This window comes from Brienomyrus brachyistius, chromosome 14 (genome assembly GCF_023856365.1).
Source record: "Brienomyrus brachyistius isolate T26 chromosome 14, BBRACH_0.4, whole genome shotgun sequence".
Taxonomy (NCBI): Eukaryota; Metazoa; Chordata; class Actinopteri; order Osteoglossiformes; family Mormyridae; genus Brienomyrus; species Brienomyrus brachyistius.
In genome coordinates, this window is record NC_064546.1 from 1,334,575 (window position 1) to 1,352,339 (window position 17,765).

General features: G+C 48.5%; 2 protein-coding genes across 8 annotated transcripts; one reads left to right on the plus strand and one right to left on the minus strand.

Annotated features, from left to right (window-relative positions):
- Positions 1 to 458: 458 nt before the first annotated feature.
- Positions 459 to 14,241, minus strand: arel1 (apoptosis resistant E3 ubiquitin protein ligase 1). 7 transcript variants are annotated; one of them, XM_048974687.1, is made up of 23 exons: positions 14,099 to 14,240; positions 13,883 to 13,941; positions 12,614 to 12,890; positions 11,571 to 11,739; positions 10,452 to 10,672; positions 9,934 to 10,005; positions 9,591 to 9,817; positions 8,592 to 8,829; positions 7,938 to 8,107; positions 7,264 to 7,444; positions 6,713 to 6,957; positions 6,420 to 6,497; positions 6,172 to 6,313; positions 5,937 to 6,058; positions 5,694 to 5,769; positions 5,078 to 5,187; positions 4,715 to 4,894; positions 4,352 to 4,477; positions 3,768 to 3,897; positions 3,628 to 3,686; positions 3,419 to 3,508; positions 3,153 to 3,328; positions 459 to 3,026 (listed from the first exon to the last, which is right to left on the minus strand). In XM_048974687.1, the coding sequence occupies exons 3-23, from the start codon at positions 12,759 to 12,761 to the stop codon at positions 2,924 to 2,926; spliced, it is 3,063 nt and encodes a 1,020-aa protein (XP_048830644.1). In that variant the 5' UTR covers positions 12,762 to 12,890; positions 13,883 to 13,941; positions 14,099 to 14,240; the 3' UTR covers positions 459 to 2,923. The 7 variants fall into 7 exon arrangements, with proteins under 7 accessions (XP_048830644.1, XP_048830645.1, XP_048830648.1 ...); XM_048974688.1 differs by having other exon boundaries at positions 14,067 to 14,240; XM_048974691.1 differs by lacking the exon at positions 13,883 to 13,941 and having other exon boundaries at positions 14,223 to 14,241.
- Positions 14,242 to 14,243: 2 nt separating this feature from the next.
- On the plus strand, positions 14,244 to 17,550 carry fcf1 (FCF1 rRNA-processing protein). Its single transcript, XM_048974693.1, has 8 exons — positions 14,244 to 14,395; positions 14,726 to 14,790; positions 15,070 to 15,144; positions 15,283 to 15,431; positions 15,532 to 15,604; positions 15,742 to 15,829; positions 16,680 to 16,774; positions 17,072 to 17,550. Exons 1-8 carry the CDS (start codon positions 14,393 to 14,395, stop codon positions 17,118 to 17,120), a joined length of 597 nt encoding a protein of 198 aa, XP_048830650.1. The 5' UTR covers positions 14,244 to 14,392; the 3' UTR covers positions 17,121 to 17,550.
- The last annotated feature ends 215 nt before the right edge of the window (positions 17,551 to 17,765 follow it).

Genomic DNA, 17,765 nt, shown 5'->3' on the forward strand with positions numbered 1-17,765 from the left:
TGGGTTAACCAGGTTAATCAGTAATGAGTTTCCCAGGGGGCAGCGGTGGGAGCCGGCCTGATGGCCCCACATCTTTGAGCAGCTGTTCCTCATTTAAAAGGACAAGGTGAGTCTGGGACGCCTTAAAGGCGGTCGATCTTGTACGGACTTCCACGGTAATGCGTCACTTTCAAATCCACCTGCACGCGAGCGCACCACCTAGTGGCCAAAAGGAAGAACTGCCATAAGCAGACAGAGCCACAGTTACAGCAGACATTAACACAGCTTCCATCAGGAATATATCATATTTGAAAACAAACAAAAAAAAATTGCCCATAGGTCTCAAAACAAATTGAGGGGGGTAATTACTACAATCAAGGATTCTATGGGATGCAGTAATTTTCCAGTTCCTTAAGTTACCTTCCAGGGTGGGGGGGGACACAACTAAGCAGGGAACAGATAGACTCCATGCACACGCAGGCCTCTGATTCCTTCGCTTTATTTAATCCATGACTGACAGGGAGCTGCCTGAGCCAACCACGACATTCCAATGACGGCCCAGCATGTCCCAATTTAACTAGTAATAAAATTACAAAAAAAAATAAAAAATTCCACCTTAGGCAACTATTTCACAATATTTACAAGGATTAAAACAACCCCCTCCCCCCAGTTCATGCCAACAGAGGCTTCTTGTCCAAATCGAAACACAGAAGAAAATTACCTTCATATGAAAGCCAAACAACTGTAAAGGCTACAGGCACCCGCACAGAGGTGATGTCACTGTCCGTCAGGGATAGAGCCGCCCTCTCCGGGCTCCACTGTGCGAGACCTTCCTCCCTAGTGACCTCTCACTTTGAGCGCAAGTCACGCCCCTCGGTCGAGGTCTTCACACGACAGCCTCCGAAAACTCAAGAGCATAACATCATTTCATTGTTTGTTTAAATCAAATGGCAATTCGACGGTATGACATCGGAACACATCACGGCTCTAAATCACATCAGTATTCAGCCACGCTGCGAAGCGATGAAGTAAAAGAATTCTTTAAAAAATAATAATAAAAATAAAAAAATCTGTACAAAAACACACAGGGTGACCAACCAAATATGGGGGTCCTCCAAGACCCCAAACAGACACCTTATACCTGGCACTGAAAACAAACTGTGATCATTCAGATATTTCTTCTTGTAGCTTATGAAGCTTATGGTGGTGATGGGGGGTGGGGAAGGGTGAGGAGAAAGTGCTAGCTTGCAGTAAAGAGAGTCATCATTGGACAAAAGTGCAAACATGGCCTACAAGACAGAACTGGATTTTCAAATGGATGCGTCCATCTTGGGGAAGGACAGTGCCGTCCACAGAGAGGAGGAGCGATCGGACCTCGCAGGAGCCTCCAAGTCTTAAAGGATGATCGGACAGCACTACATTCACACCATGAGGCAAGGAGACTGGTGTGCAAGACCACTAGCCTGTCAGGAACCAGATGTACCAGCAAGATCACATAAATATCTTCAAGCATTTAGCAAGTATATCATTTTTATAAATATCTTCAATGCTGACGTGTACCACGCCCACGATCGGTCTTTCCTGCACCGGGCGACTTGGCGCTTTTAAAACTACGCAACTATGCGAGACGGGATCTACTTGTACCGTTTTAGGAGGAAATGTCTACACAAAGTCGGATACATAGAATGAGGAGCCAAAAAGAGGAGAAGCTGTAAGGGAACCACGATATGCTCAACAGGAGCATCAGAACCCCCAGATCATCTGTGCAGACTCCCGTCTCCATGGATCCAGGAGCTCTCAGTCTTTAGAAGAACAAAAACACTAAGTGAATTATGATACATAACGGCTCACAGAAATATTTAACCCTTGGCATCCTGCGATTAGCAACCCACTGATCCAGACTGCATGGATGGATAAGACGTTCAGCAGTCAAACATAGGTACAAACTTTGGTGTTGATACAAAAAAATAATAAAATCATAGTAGGTCCCAAACTGAAGAAAAATTACAAAAAAGACCTTTTCACAGCTTGAAATTTAAGTGCATAATTGTTGCACCCGTCAAAGTATTACAGTACTATTCATCGTACCCTAACATACAAATCCTTCCCTTGAAGACACATTTCCCTACACAGGCAAAAAAGGCAGAATTTAACAAAACAGATACAACATCCTAAAAAGAACATGGCTTTAAAAAAAATACCCTTAACTTTACACCCACCACTGCGCAGGGTACTAAGCATGCGATCGCTCTGCCGGATGAGACCCTTCAGGAATCCTAACCCTCATACTGAAATGCTGAATCCTAAACTTGGCGAACTTCTTTCCCAAACCTGCTTGTTGTTTTGGGAAGCGCAAGAATTACTGTTCAGATTTAAACACGAGACGGGATCCGGTACGAGGGCATGACCTCCTGCCCTTCCCCAGGACCCTTAGGTCCCTTTTCCAGTCACAGGTACAAAAAACATTAAAGAATCAGGCGTCAGCATCCCAGCGGTGATGGAGGTTTGTAGAAATGGTGTAACAGGCAACAGCAGACTCCCTCCCTGACTGGTGAAGGTCAGCCCGCCCCCTAGACACACCAGCAGCCACATTTCCGCTAACCTGTCACCTTTTGGGTCGGAAGTCTGCCACAAACTCTCTGGACCTCCGCAGGACACCCGAACACTCGCAGGCATACAGCTCAAAGCATCTCTACCATCTACAAACAAAACTCCATTGAGGGTCCTTCTTGCCTTCCCAGGGTCGTCCATTTCTGTGCCAGTACAAAAAAAAAAAAAAGTAAACTGTATATACAGGTAATGCCCACGCGCGCCTCACAGCGCGAAAGCATTCACCGGCCTTCCTGTGCTGCTCTGGCGAAGGAAGTCTGCCTGGCAGAGGGGGGGATCGGGCCCCGCAGGGGCCGGCATCCGGGGGAACTCTCCCCCCTGAGGACAGGGCAGTTCAGAGCATGCCGAAGCCCTCGCTCCCCTCGCTGATGGCCAGCTTCACCATTTTGTGCAGCTCCTCATAGGAGTCATAGGTGGGCAGGCACAGCTGGTTGAAACTAAGGAGGAACCACAACGTCACATGAGCCTCAGTACAAGATCAGGATCACAGATTATCACGGGTTTTTATCATGTATAGGAAAGACGACCACCAAGTCAGGAAGGAGCACCGGGAAGGGACTCACCAGGTATGGGCGGTGGGCAGCGTGCTGTGGGTGGGGGCGGCGATAATCTGGAAGGAGGGGCAAAGTGTGTTGAATCCCCCGGGGGGGAGCTGGGAAGAGCCCGTGGTGAACTGGAGAAGACGAGCCAACTCCTCCTGGGTAAAGCTGGACACCACAGCCCAGAACCACTTCATAACCTGAGGAGGAGCAAACCAGGCAGTCCTTCACACCTGCATCTTATTGTGGGATGGCTGTTGCCCAGGTGACCAGGAGAGGGCACTACCCACCTTCTCTCTAAAATGCCATGAGCCACCGACAATCACAGCATGGGCTTTGAAGTCCTGGACACTGATGTCGCCTGTGCCACACATCAGTAGCTAACGAAACAAAGCAACACTAATGAGATCAAACCACCACCAGAGGACCTCAACACTAATGTTAACGATCAGGCCGTAAACAGGCTGTTCGTAATTAAAAACTTGGAACCCTGACATACCTCCAACTCATTCTCATCAAATATGGCGAGGAGGTTTTCTGGAACGAGTTCATTTAACCCTGCAAAAAGACAAAGAAACGGGTCAGCAGGTCTTCTTGAAGGGGCAGACGTGGCCCAAGATCCACCAGAAGATCTCTTACCTTTCAGGAAATGCTCCACCTCATCTCGCACCTGATTGGCCAGCCTATGCTGGGCTAAGAGGTTAAGATAGTGCATCTTGTTCTCATTGGTGACTGCAATCTGAGCGCCTCCAGAAATCAGCTCCACAACCTACACGAGTGAAGATAAAGGTGAGGCATGTACACACGCACGCACGCACACACACACAGATCATCTGCTGGCTTTGTAAATTCTGCCCTTATGCTGAAATATCGAATCTTAAACTTGGTAAACTTCTTCCTCAAACCCGCTTGTTTTGGGAAGTGCAAGAAGTTCAGATTTAGTCATTCGACCTAGTGGCAAGAGGAGGTCACCCAGTCATCGCACAACCTTCAAGCAGAATGACCACAAGACGCCGTCCAATCACACATCTTTCTCACAAACGCAGAGAAACCAGCAGAGGTGCCCCAGGCAAACCACCTTCTCTTCATTTGGGTTTTGTTCGCCATTAAAAATAAACCAGCACTCAGAGCTGGTTGTAATATCACTGGTATGAGTTGGGGGCTGTGCAGGATGCCGATGAGAGGCCGGCAGTGCGGGGGCCATCAAACACATGCCACTCCACCTTCTCCAGCTGGCCCGACTTGTTGTATTTCTCCTCAGCGAACACCAAGTCCATCTCACTGACGTCATTGTTTAGGATGAAGGAGACTTTGGTTTTGTAGAACTCCTCATCATCCGTCTCGAAATACTGAAAGGAGAGAGCAGCGGGGAGGTGTGTGAGCTGACGGCAGGTCAGATAAACAAAACGGTGATGTCACAGGAGTCCATGACGACTGCAGCGCTCGGACTGCCATGGCCCTGTACGAACAGCCGCAGCACGACCCGCGAGGACGGCTCCGCGGACCAGGCACAGCACCCAGGATACCTTCTCAACCGCTACGGTGAAACACAAGTGCAGAGTGCCCCCCCCCCGAATCCGGCTCACCTTATAGTTCATCCTGAGGCCGATGATCTGGGCCAGGAAAGATCGGGTGAAACGAGCCCGAACCAACTGCTTATAGGCTCCGCCCAGCGCCGACTCGTACAGACACTTCCCCACCACCCGGCCGGCGAACTCGTACACCTTCAGGCGGAGGTGGGCCGGCCGCTCCGCGTTCGGATGCACCTGAGGGCAGAAACTGGCTGCTGTCCGTGTCTGACATCCCCCGTATATGGCAACCCAAACCCACTGGGCGCAGGCACTGCCACCAACTGCATTCTTGTCCAATAGGAGCTTTGCATTCTTTAAAGTCGGACATCGACCGAATAGAGGAATAGGAGGTGGGGGGGAGGGAGGGAGGGGTCTCACCAGGCCCTGGTTGCTGTCGCTGAAGCGCGTGAATAGCTGGTTGGACGTGTCGAACAGTGTCTTGCAGATCAGCTCAAACCATTCCCGGCGAGGGCCCCCCCAGTCCAGCGCTGCGGGCGGCAGTTATGGCAGACAGGTGATGCGACCTGCTGCTGTCTCTTTTATCAGCTAATACAACTCACATGTGTTACAGGGTTAGGTTATAGGCATTCAGTGGGTTATAGAACACATTTTAAAATCTCTTGTAGATGTACAAAAATATATTTAGATTCGGTACTTTCCAAGGCAATGAAACACTATGAAATTTATAGCACACTTTATCCAGATGCTGGGAGACACGTGAAGACTGCTGGAGAACCAAAATGCAGAAAAATGGCAAACAGGCCCTCTGGTGGCCACTCCAGGAATCAGCCACAAAAACACGAACACTCATTTAGGGACATTAAAGGCGAGACTGATGCCACTGACGTTGAGATTGCCCATTTACGTGCCATTTACGAGACTGTACTGTACCAAGTACCACGTCGGTTCCTTAACCAGCCTATTATCCACAACTCACTCAACCCATGAGCAAAAACGGACCTCAAACTCACACCCAACGGCCTGACCCACTCACCCTCCTCATCTTGGAACACAACCTCGAAATTCTTACTCCAGTCAGAAACGGAGAAGTTCCTGGTGGCTTTCAGAGACTTGTGAGGGAAGGAGATCCACAACGATTGGGAAAAAAATTAAAAGAAGGGTCAACAACAATTAAAAGACTTAAAAGTGCGTCCCACCAAAGCTGACTAGGTTTGAGCGTTGAACAAAGCAGGTCTCATTAGCACGAGGCTGGCTGGGGGCAGAGTCAGCCACTCACCGAGTCCAGGAGGACGTGTCGGGCCACCTTCAGGCAGGTCTTGGTGCGAGGTCGCTTGGAGTGGATGTGCCTGAGCTCACGCTGGAAGAAGTTCACCTTGTCCTGGAAGGTCTCCGACCCTCCTGTGGATCAGACAGACATGAACACAAACCGCACAGATCTCCCGCTCTCCCAGCTGGCAGAGACTGGTCCAGGGTTCCGTCGCCCACTGAGATCATCGGAAGCTCAGACTCACCAATGTTTTTGTGGAGGAAGCGGATGAAGGTGGCGGCCATGATGTTGCGGTCCTTACAGCTCAGCTCCACGGGTGGTTGAATTCCATCGTCCACCACAAGGGTCAAGTATTTGTGGATGGGGTCTGGGCCGTGGTATGTGAACTGGGGGGGGAGGGGAGCAAGTTTTTTTTCTCATGATGGATGCCTCATATAGGTAACAGCTAACAGAGCAGAATTCTCATTCACCAACACCATGGTCGCTGCCTACCTTCGTGCCTGGACACACCCGAAAGGTGAAAAGGCGCCAGGGGAAGATTTTCAGGTAAAACTCCTTCACTGATAGTTGCTAACGGAAACAGAAAAAGAAGATCGCTGAAAATGTGATTTAAAAATTAACATGCCAGCATCCGACTCATCTACTGCTCACAAGGTCTGACCACACAATATAAAACTAGACCCAATAAAAGAGGCCTGGCTGTTCCATTCAGAACCGGCCCATCAGAACCAGCGCGCAACGGGTCAGCACCAAACAACACAGTGACGGGGACCAAGATCACCAACCTTTGGCGATATGTAGCAATAGACCTTTTTTGGTTTCTTCACTTTCTCCGGCTGACCCTCCACAGGGGAGTCGCGGTCGTCCTCCTCGTCCGCCGTGGAGAGCCGCCTCTGCGGCACCAGCAGCGACGATACCGGAAGCTGCCAGGTGGAGGTGCTATAGTTGCCCGTGCTGTAGAGGTACGCCTCGAAGTAGACGCTGGTGCCCGGCGTTGACACGTACTTCTCCACGCAGTTCTTCTCGTTCTCTGGAGAGACGGGCGGCATCTCGCTCAGCATCGCTCGCCGGCCGTTGCTTCTCCCGTTAAGTTTACCGACGGCGGGATTAAAGCTACACTTGAGCAAACACTTTATTTCCTCTGAGCATCGACAAGTGTGCTTACACAGATAACCCCATGACGTCTTAAGGACAAGAATAAACCGAGTCACCCTGTCACTCTCACCCGGCTTCACGTTACAATGCAGCGACTCTCTGAGAAGTAGGGCTTTCCCGGACGCAACCCAACACCCTGCCGGTGTGATGAGGTCCCGCCCCCCCCCCCCAGCGCACGCACCACTCAGCACGATGATGTCGAACTCGCCGTTGCTGAGCAACTGGTTCTGGTAGGTGATGCGGGCGTGGAAGCAGCCCTTCCTCCTCACGGTGAGGTGCAGCTGCACCTGGCATTGCAGCCGATTGGAGGACACCGACTTGCTGAAGAAGTCCTCCGGGCTGTCTTCGTCCTGAGTGCCCAGCTGGGGCGGGGGACACACACACACGGAGTCACCATCACGCACGCCAACCTCGGCCTCAGTGGGGGTCGTTCATACGCTTGCCTGCTCAAGTGACAACAGAAAGCATAGACTCGACACCCGTTTACCACGACACCTGATGCCTGGCTATGGTGTTCGGCCGTCAGGATCAGCTAGTACAATCTAGCTGCAGGGACCAGAGAGGAAGCAAAAACCTTGTGAATCTGCCCTCACTGCAAAGCTGCAAGGCTCCATGGGAGCTTGGCAGTGAAGACCTACAAATATAGTTATGGAGGAAAAAGCCCTCTAATGGAGGGGGAGTATTATGCGCTGTCAAACACCGATTAATGTAGTAATTGGATCGAACCAGTGAATTAATGACTTTGTCGATACGTAGAAAACATAAAGCCTGCAAACATGAGGCCATTCAGAGTACCGGAAGTCGGCTGCAATGCAGGATAGGCTCCCAGGGACCCAGAGGCCCAGGCTCCCTCACCGGCTGGACGCTCGCACCATAGCTGTCTTCATCGGCGAGCGAGGTGGAGTTGCTGGTGGGGTTGCCGTACTCGTCGCGGGGTTCGATCTGCAGGGTGTGCTGCTGGCCGTGGGTCAGCACCAGGGTAGAGAAGTGGCACGCGATCTTGGTTTTGGATGGGACCACCACGCCTGCAATAACAGCAAACCACAGCAATATGCGGAATGTTAATCCCACCAAAATCCTACAGTGCAGGCATTTTCCTCGACAAAAAAAAAATGCACTTACAGCAAAACACCCCGTTACTTCCCACAGATGATGACTAGTCTGACTTTAATCTTTAAAAGCTGTCAGCCTCCATTTCATGCTCCTGCACTTCTGTCACTGCCATCCCATAGTAGCATGCAGGATCACAAAATGTATGAATGTAACGACGACTTCCTATGTACCATAAGTCTCCTTTAGGTAAAATGTATCCATTTGCCAATTGCTTACCCTGGTTAGGATGGGGAGGGGCACTACAGCTTACCCCAAGGAGTATAGAGCACAAAACAGGGATACACCCCAGGGAAGATGCCAGTCCATAACAGACAATGAGTAAAAACTAGTCCTGATACATTAACATGATCAGCATAAGAGAAGCAGCAGAGACAGAATCCGATGGAAGAGACATACCCGGCTGGAATATCTTGTAGTAGGGGCTGTAGGCCACATTTAGACCCCCCAGCTTGACGGCCACCTCGTAGCGGCCTGCCTTGCGGACGGTGAAGGCCACCTTCACCACGTTGGCCTCAGGCTCCTGCAGGACCTCCTGGGTGACGGGGATATCCAGGGCCAGCTCGATGTGAGTGATGCTGACGCGCAGACCCACAGGCCGGTGTGCTGGGAACGGCTGTCCGTTCTTATAGAACAGCTGGAGGTGAGGAGGGGCAGGAATGAAGGGCTGTGACGTCCCACCAGACGTCCAAGTGATGCACATGCTTTATGCGACCTTCCAATGCAGGAAATTCAAGCTGGGTGCGTCATCATGGGGGGGAAATAAGGCTTCGAAACCCACGACATTACAACACACGGCTTGTTTTAGCGTGAAATAAGCAAAACAGCTAACAGGAAATGGGCTGAACTAGACTGACAAGTACGATAATCCCACCCACTGCGGCACATGGAAGCCATTACCTACTACACAGCAAACAAAGTTGGGCAACACTTGACTTAAGGAGCCACAAGCAACCTAACTGCTATTACAGAAGTACAAACCATGAATAAATATAGTGACTGCATGAAATACATGAACCGTTATTAGTGATTAATGATGAATGAACATGGGATCAGTACGCAACCTGTACCTACTTTCTGGTTAATTAATGCATTAAGTAAGAGTATACTACTGCATTATTTGTGCCCCCCAGTACAGTGTGACCCAAAACTGTACGGCGGTGGGGTTGGGTGCACTGAGTCACAGTTTGAAATAATGTATTGCAGTGTTTTCCGACCTGATCCTTGGGGACCCACAGTCAGTCCATGTTTTTGCTCCCTCCCAGCTCTCTGCCAGACAAACTACAATTTTGCTCCTTACCCAGGAACTGGGAGAAAGCAAAAAACATGAACTGCCTGTGGGTCCACGAGGACCGGATTGGCAAACAGTGATATATTGTAATGGCTGTAATACCATACTTGGACACGGAAGGTCATGGTCTGGCCCACTTCCTGCGGATCCTTCCAGTCCCAGGACACTTTGCAGGAGCGGGGGTCCAGGTAGTTCCCCCGCACGTAGTCATAAATGCTGCGGTCGCCCCGGCGCCCCCGGTCCTCATTCTGCAAGAAGCTGACCACCCGGGCGGCAAGCTCACACAGGAACTTGATGGTGAAGACGAACGCTATGATAGACACGGTAATTCCGCCTAGGCAGAAATTGAAATCGGTAAGACGGCATGAACCCGGGAAAAAAAATCACAGGGTGTGGTTTTTTTATCAAATTATTCCAACAGGCAGAGGCGATGTCTCCTTGCCAACTCACCAATCACGTAAAACATGAGGTCTCTTATCAGGAAGCAAAGAGCAATGGTACAGCCGAATATCAGAGCCCCCGCTGGGAAAAAAAAAAAAGAGAGGGGGGGGGGGGGGGGGGCACAAAACGTGAGTGGCTGGAGAATCCAGAGAGCAATACATCCGTCATGCCAAGGAACTTCCAGTATAGCTGAGGTTTGGCATGCAGATATGCAAAGGCTCAGCTGCTGGAATGATGCCCAGCTGGTTTATATCAGCGAAAGTACATGCTCAACTCCTCAAACCAGCCAGGCTGCCCAAAGCATTTCTAAGAAGGCGGTAAAGAGCAGTTTTAATTAGAATACGGTAAAGTGTCTTAACTGCAACACTGGAGAAAATTGTTGTAGTACCTTAAGTTAAATTAATCCATTTTTAAATTTAAAACTCCGAGGTAACTTACAACAAGCACGGTCAGCTTCCTCGTACCGGTTGACAGTTTGAATGTTTTCACAACGTACAGTCAAGTCACTCGCCACCCCCGCAGCTCACCTATCGACCACTTCTCAGTCAGCCTCCTCTCTGCCAGGCTGTGCACCAGCTGTATCTCGTAATCCTGGTCGCGGTGCCCCTTGGAGGCCTGGAGGACTTTCACGCCAGAAGACAGTTTGATATAATCCTCGTAGTAATATCCCCAAGCAGCCAGGGAGAGCTGCAGCCGGCTGTCAAATTTGGCTAAATCATCCAGATTTGTGCAACCAAGGGTCTTCAGTCTTCAAAGCAGCCAGAAAACATACAAAAAAATGAATGAGATGGCCAGCAGACTCACACAAATTTCCAGGAAATACAAACTACAGTGGCAGGGGGGGCTCCCAAGCGGACTGTAAATTCTGGGGTCCCAAACCAGGGTAGTAACACCAACCACATGAGAATCTGCCCTTGACATTCTGCACAAAGGGAACCACAGGCAGCAGCTTGTCAGTCACGGGGGCATCAAAAGATCCCAAGTCTTCTCTGACGGCATGAAGGCGTTTTCGTGAACCAGATCCCCATGACAGCCATATGCTCAGAGATTGCTGCGGTTGATTAATGCCTCACACACAATCTGGCACACAAAAGCTCTGTGGCACGATGAGAGCGTAACTGGCATAACAGTGAGACCCAGTAATGCTGTATCACAGAGTGGAAGCCCACATGCCCAAAAGGGTCTGTCACCCCAAACCAGCGTTTAGGGGGATACAGGACGACCACCGCATAATGCGAGCGAGTGGCTGGAGCACCGTGGCAGCTGGTGGGAGCTGCATGCAGCCCTGAATGACCCACTGGTGCACCCATGGAGAGCACAGAAAGGCAACTCAGCTCAATGTCACCCAGCTCACTCAGCCATAAATGTGGAGCAGCTGCCCTCTAGTGGCCAAACCACCAAAATGACTTTTCACTCCTCGTTATAAATGGATATGCCAACGCAGACTTCCTGAAACTAAACAGGACTTACTACCACAAACAAATGTAAAATATTAGTAAATCTGTTGCCGTTTTTATCATCATACGTAATGATTGTGCCGTTTCAATGACAACTGGTCAGGAGTCCTCCACAGCTGCACTCAAAGCAGGACACAACATACATCTACCCCCACATCAGCCCCCCACCCGGCGGCAGCCCCAGCTCACGTGTGGTAGTAATGCTCCAAGCTCTGGTAGCAGAGCCACTCCTGAAAGGCAAAGTCCCTTAGCAGCTGGATTTGAGCCTCGGCGATGTCCGGCCAGCGCTGACGCTCCTTCTCCACCTCCTCCAGACGGGCCAGCACGTGCAGGCTCAGCTCCTCCAGGGTGTGCACATCTAGAGAGGGGGCAATGAGGTCAGACCCGAGACTCCATGTGCCGTCCCTACCCCAGAAATTACAAGCACGGCCCCATGACCCAGCAGGATGCTTCTGTCACAGTAACCCACTAAACCGACACGCGACAGTAGCCGCGACACTGGCAGCCCTAAAATGCAGCGTCCCCCGTTCACCGATCAGCCGACGCATGGCAGCTAGTGCAGTAACGCAGCTACTGAAATGCGAGCACAATACTTCCTGCCTGTGGCTGCGACAATGACACCCGACACAGACAGTGACGTCTACAGTACAGCATCACCACACTGGGGGGCATTTCAAGCGACAAGCCATTCAATCATAAGCACCCTAGGCTGTTAGCTATTGTAAATGCCCATTAAAATAAGGAGGACTACAGTAACATCGAGAGGCTACTAAAGACTGCAGACATCTGCTCTTTAAATGAGGAAGAACATGCTGGTCAGTGGAATACCCAATGCCGGCAAACAGCTGACACCACTGCTTTTGTCCTCGCTATCCCTGTCTCATCCTTGCCCTCAGGACGGCTATCAATCCCTCCATTAGTCATGCATTTCAGGGCATGAGCTGAACCCGGCCAGGCCAATCCCGGTTAAGAGCGTCCGCCACAACATGCCTGGCACAGCAGGGACTGTCCTCAATCTCCCCACATCTGTGGGCCTGACAAAACATCCCGGAGGGAATGGGTCAGTACCACCAACAGGGCCCCAGATCAGTGCCTCCCGTGTGCCAACAGGGTGAGGCAGTAGATCAGCCACTTCACGGGACGGCTGCCCGGGCACCTGTGCCACCAGGTGTCAACTCGCCCGTGGGACAGCTTTTTAAGCGACTCCTAAAGCTGTTGCCAAGGAAACTAACCTTCAAATAAGTGCCTGTATTCAGCGAGGCCGTGCTCCTGGAGCCATTCCTCGATCTGTCCCTCCTTCCCTTTCTTCCAGCGCACTTCCCAGAAGAGGATCCACGAGAACGAGCAGAAGGCGAAGGTCAGCAGGAAGCGGCGGTCCATCGGACCATCCTCAGCCTCGGGCTGGGACTCCTCTCAGAGAACGGAAACGAACGCCATGTGAAGACGGAGAGCGCAGTGGCTTCCCTCCCCTGCCGACCGGGTGCCAGAGACTCCGGCTCCGTGAATGACCTTCGGGGAGGGGGAGGGGTGGAAAGAACAAGAGGCCGGCCTTCTAGTGCACGCCATGTGAAAGTGTATCGAATGTCAGACACACACACACACACCGGGGATCACACAGGCCATCGCAGAAACCCAATGACGTGACACGGCCCACCGGAAAAAGGAGCCGTGCTACGGCCACGGAAGGCATTAATATTTATAGTCGTCATGCTGGCCGAGTGGTGCGTAATGGGGCAGGACATGTAATCTGGAGAAATGAAATATACATGAATCACTGCCTGGTCCCCCTGCAAAAAGAGGGGGTCTGAATACTTGCCCTGTAAATGATACGCCTTGTATCAGTGTCAAAAAGAAACCATTATCACTCTTGACTCCTTTCACGACATCGGTGCAAGCGCCTCCCCCCTTTTACCTCGCGATACTGCTCCGCTGCAGCAATGTACACCACCAATGCTAGAGGTTTCTCACGTTACCCAGCGGTGGGAGTGTCAGCGTTATCTTCAGAAGGAAGTAACGCTTGCACTCATAATTCACATCTACTAGCTGTCCCTTGCAACATCTGTAGAGGTAGGACATGCGGCGCAGCTGCAGTGATTTGCATATGACCCCTTGCTGCGGGACAACTACTGATGGACCACTGCGGGCAAGAATCCACAGGCTGAACGTGCGCGTAACCGAGATCGTTGTGGGTAGAGTATTCTAAGGAACTCTAACACAAGGAGACCAAGAACACAGGACACACCCCCATGTCCCCAGCCCACCTCAACATCACACCGACGCCCGCGTACGGCAAACTCAAGACATATATACCACCCGCGTTAAAGCCGCGTTTGCAAACGCCTCATTTAAAGCCATATCATAATACCGTTGGCACATCAAATCAAAGCATATCTCTCACTTTATCAATCGACTAATCCTCACAGGCACCCCATACATTTGCCCCTGAACAGTTATCGGTGTGTTACCGAAAGTAAAAATATAACAATATCCAGCGAACTTACGAGCTAAAGATTTCTCTGGAAACGGCCACGGGAAAGAGTAGTTGTCTACGTAAAGAAAACTAAAATAAAAGACAAAAACATAAAGAATCAGCATAGAAGTTAGTGATCACTAATAACGAGTGGTTACCTATTAGTTTCTAGCTTAGCTAACAAACGTATAATAAACTGAAATCAGCCTGCTTACGTTAATTGTTAAAGCCACGATACTTGTTATACCTGCAGATAAAACACGCGAGAATCTTCTTACGCCCTCGGTAACCGCTGCTTTTCAATCACCCTATATCGTTGACAGGTTATTCAATGTGTAAATAGACACTACTTGTACCTTCGGAGTACTTACGAACAGCTCACCGGAAGGGACGTAAGGCACGCAAAATACCGCGCAAAATGATGAGGTCATCCTGCGGCGATCACGGCGACTGCTAATGACGCCATAAATTGCTATAGGCAGATCTCGCACGCGGACATCAGCAAAAGGGAGGCGGAAGGAGTTGTAATTGAAGAAACATCATGGTTCGTATTAATATCGAGTAGTTAGTTATTTAAATATAAGCATATTAGTAAGGATAGTGTTAGGGAATGATCGATTAAAGTTTCCTTCTGGCAGTAAGCTGGAAATAAGAAAATGATCGCTGTCTGCCGACATCAGTCAGAAGGATTTACTTGTAGTAAGATTAACTAATGTGAATGTCAACAATATTTAACTGCTGTTTTGTTTTAGGGTATGTATGTTTGTATGTATACATACATGCGTGTATGTATGTGATTAGAATTGAGATATTTCGTCAAGTGTTCATAAACGATGTTTGATTATAATCTTTACTGTTTCCTTTCGGTTTAAAGGGTAAACAGAAGACAAAAAAGTACGCAGTGATGAAAAGAATGATCAGTTTAAAGGATAACAGGATGTAAGTTTCTTATTTATAATTAATACTACTAATAATGACATTCACAATGGTTCAGTGGGTAGCATTTTGCCTTAAGAAAGCCGAACCCGCTCTTTGTTTGCGATTTGCGTGTGGCATGCGAGGATCACTCTCTCACTAGATCGTCACTCTAAAAAGCCTTAAATTTTACATTTACATTTATCAACCATAAAGCTGTCAAAAATATTGTAGTAGGTATACTTGCAGCATCCTGACAGAACATTAATTTGTCATAACTGTTTCTTTAATGTTGTTCCCAAGAAAACCACAGGATCGTGCAAAAGAAAAGGTGAAGAAGAAGAAGAAAGACCCATCAGCCCTAAAAGAGACAGAAGTGTGAGTGAAGCTAAATAAATTAGAAATAGTTGTCTCAGTAGTTGTACTTGGATGGAGTGTGCGGATGTTAGATTGTTTAAGCCGATTTGAAATCGGATTTTTATGTGGCTCATCCCGAACCTTTCATTCTGTGTCCAGGACGAAATACCCATCATGTCTGTTCTTCCAGTACAACACACAGCTGGGTCCCCCCTACCACATCCTGGTCGACACTAATTTCATCAATTTTTCAATTAAGGCCAAACTCGACATAGTGCAATCCATGATGGACTGTCTCTACGCCAAGTGTAAGTACACTTGGAGACCGAACTGCAGTCGTTTTACAGCTCTAATCAGGTAGTACGTGTTGAAATTGAATATCGTTTCTGTCTGAATTTCTGTTCCAAGGCATCCCCTACATCACGGACTGTGTCATGGCTGAAATCGAGAAACTGGGGATGAAGTACCGAGTCGCTCTAAGGTAGGTAAAGTGCAAAAAAGGGACACGTGGATTTTTGGACCCCAGTACGTCATTCAGGGATGGGTTCCTATGAAAGGTATGTGTGATATGTATAATAATATGAATGATAATTTGAAATTGACATGCCTCCTTCACAGGATAGCAAAGGATCCTCGCTTTGAGAGACTGCCCTGCTCACACAGTGGAACGTACGCTGACGACTGTTTAGTCCAGAGGGTCACACAGGTAAAAATGCTGGCACAGAGACCCTGGTATTTAGGTAGGAATGCGCCGATACCGTTACTAGTATTGGTATGAAGTCCGATCTAAATCCAAAGCTTAGAGAACAGCAAACTGCTCAAATGAACTATTAAGTAGAGGTACGAAGTCAGGTTCATGCAACAGTATTAATGTAATTAAATATCTATAAACATAAGAGAGAGTGTGTAATGGCCATCAGCGGCGACACTCTGAAACAATCAAACCTACAGCACAGAGAAAGAAAACGGCGAATGATAAACCTCAGGCAGTGAAAAATTCTGAAACTCGGTATCGATCAGGCACAATGATGCACAGGTGATGTTTTATGAGGAGGTACACAGTATAAAACATCTGGGAACCACCGCTTTTAGCGTGACATTTCTAAATCATAATTAACACCCACAGATCCAGCATACTGCCAGAGCTTAAAGAGCGATGATCAGCTGCCCCCCACCCTCCGGTTGACAAGCCTTTCTGTCGTCTCTCTAGCAGATTGTCTGTATATTGTTTCCTCTTTAAGGATTTCAAATTTTCTTTTTCTCCCAGACTAAATAATAAACCCTGCTTGGTGCCGTTGTGGTGCGGATTGCAGTATAATCATTTCCCCCCCAATATTTTTAAGTTAAAATACCACACATTATTTTTTAAGACATCACACAACCCTATTTGTGGAGACCAGAAAGCAAGCATCGGTACTCATACTCGGTCTGAGAAAATGGTATCGGTACATCCCTAACTGAAGCCTTATTAAACATATAAGCTTGTGCTGATGTCTGTGAAGTGGCAAATCAGTCACCTAACAAATAACTGTGGTACTCGCTCTACACTTATACAGCACAAGTGTTACATTTTGGCCACGGTGGATAGAGATCTGAAGAGGAGGATCAGGAAGATCCCCGGAGTGCCAATCATGTACATCTCCAACCACAGGTGAGGATTTCCATCAATAAATGGCCCTTACTGCCTTCATTTTGCAGAGCGTATTCACCTCCATCCCCCTAAACTTCAGAAACCCTGTGAGCTAATCAGGTGTTAATGCTTTCTCAAATACCGTTATGTGAATCTGCACTGAGTAGCCTCTGACCAAGGACCCATTCTGTAGCTCCTAACCTGGGATGATTTGACACATGATTTGACAATTCTCACAGCTTGGATCGAGATATCCTAACATTTTGGAAAATCTTCTACTGGACTTTAATTTTTATGCGTCTAATTATTTTTATGCAGGTATAACATTGAAAGGATGCCAGATGACTATGGTGCTCCAAGGTTTTAACCCCGGATAGAGATGGACATGGAGGAGACCATCTACGTACATGGAGCTGGTGTCGGGATCATTGTACTACTTTGGATGCAAACTTCCCCTATTTACAGCATTGAGCTTAATGTAAAAACCTATTATTCTGGGTTACAAGTCTGGCCAGCTGATATAAGTGGATCTTGAAATCAGTTTTCTAAAATCCATTAACTTGGTTTTAATTCAATATTAACTTCATTTTCTACTATGAGCAGTTATCTATACATTCACAATACTATTTATGTAGTGTTTATATGCAGGATTTGTTTAGGAAAATGTAATTGCATTCCTTTGGCCTCAAAATACCCAGACTTTATTTTTTGGATGTATGAACAATGTTGTATTTGGATCAAATATACAATGCAATTCACTATACAAGTATTGTTGTATTAAAGTTGTGTTTCCGCAACTCTTATGCTTTGTATTGTTTTCTATTTATCTTAATTTGTTGCTTTTAGATAAAAACTGATGAGGCGAAATAACGTATTGCTTCTGGGTACTGATAAAATCAGTTAATTGTCACAGGTAAAATCGTACTGAGGTGTCGGTACGCGACCACCCAGCGGCACGGCGAGGATCGGCGGGCGACATGCCGGCGCGCATGCGCGGAACGAGGCCGTCTGG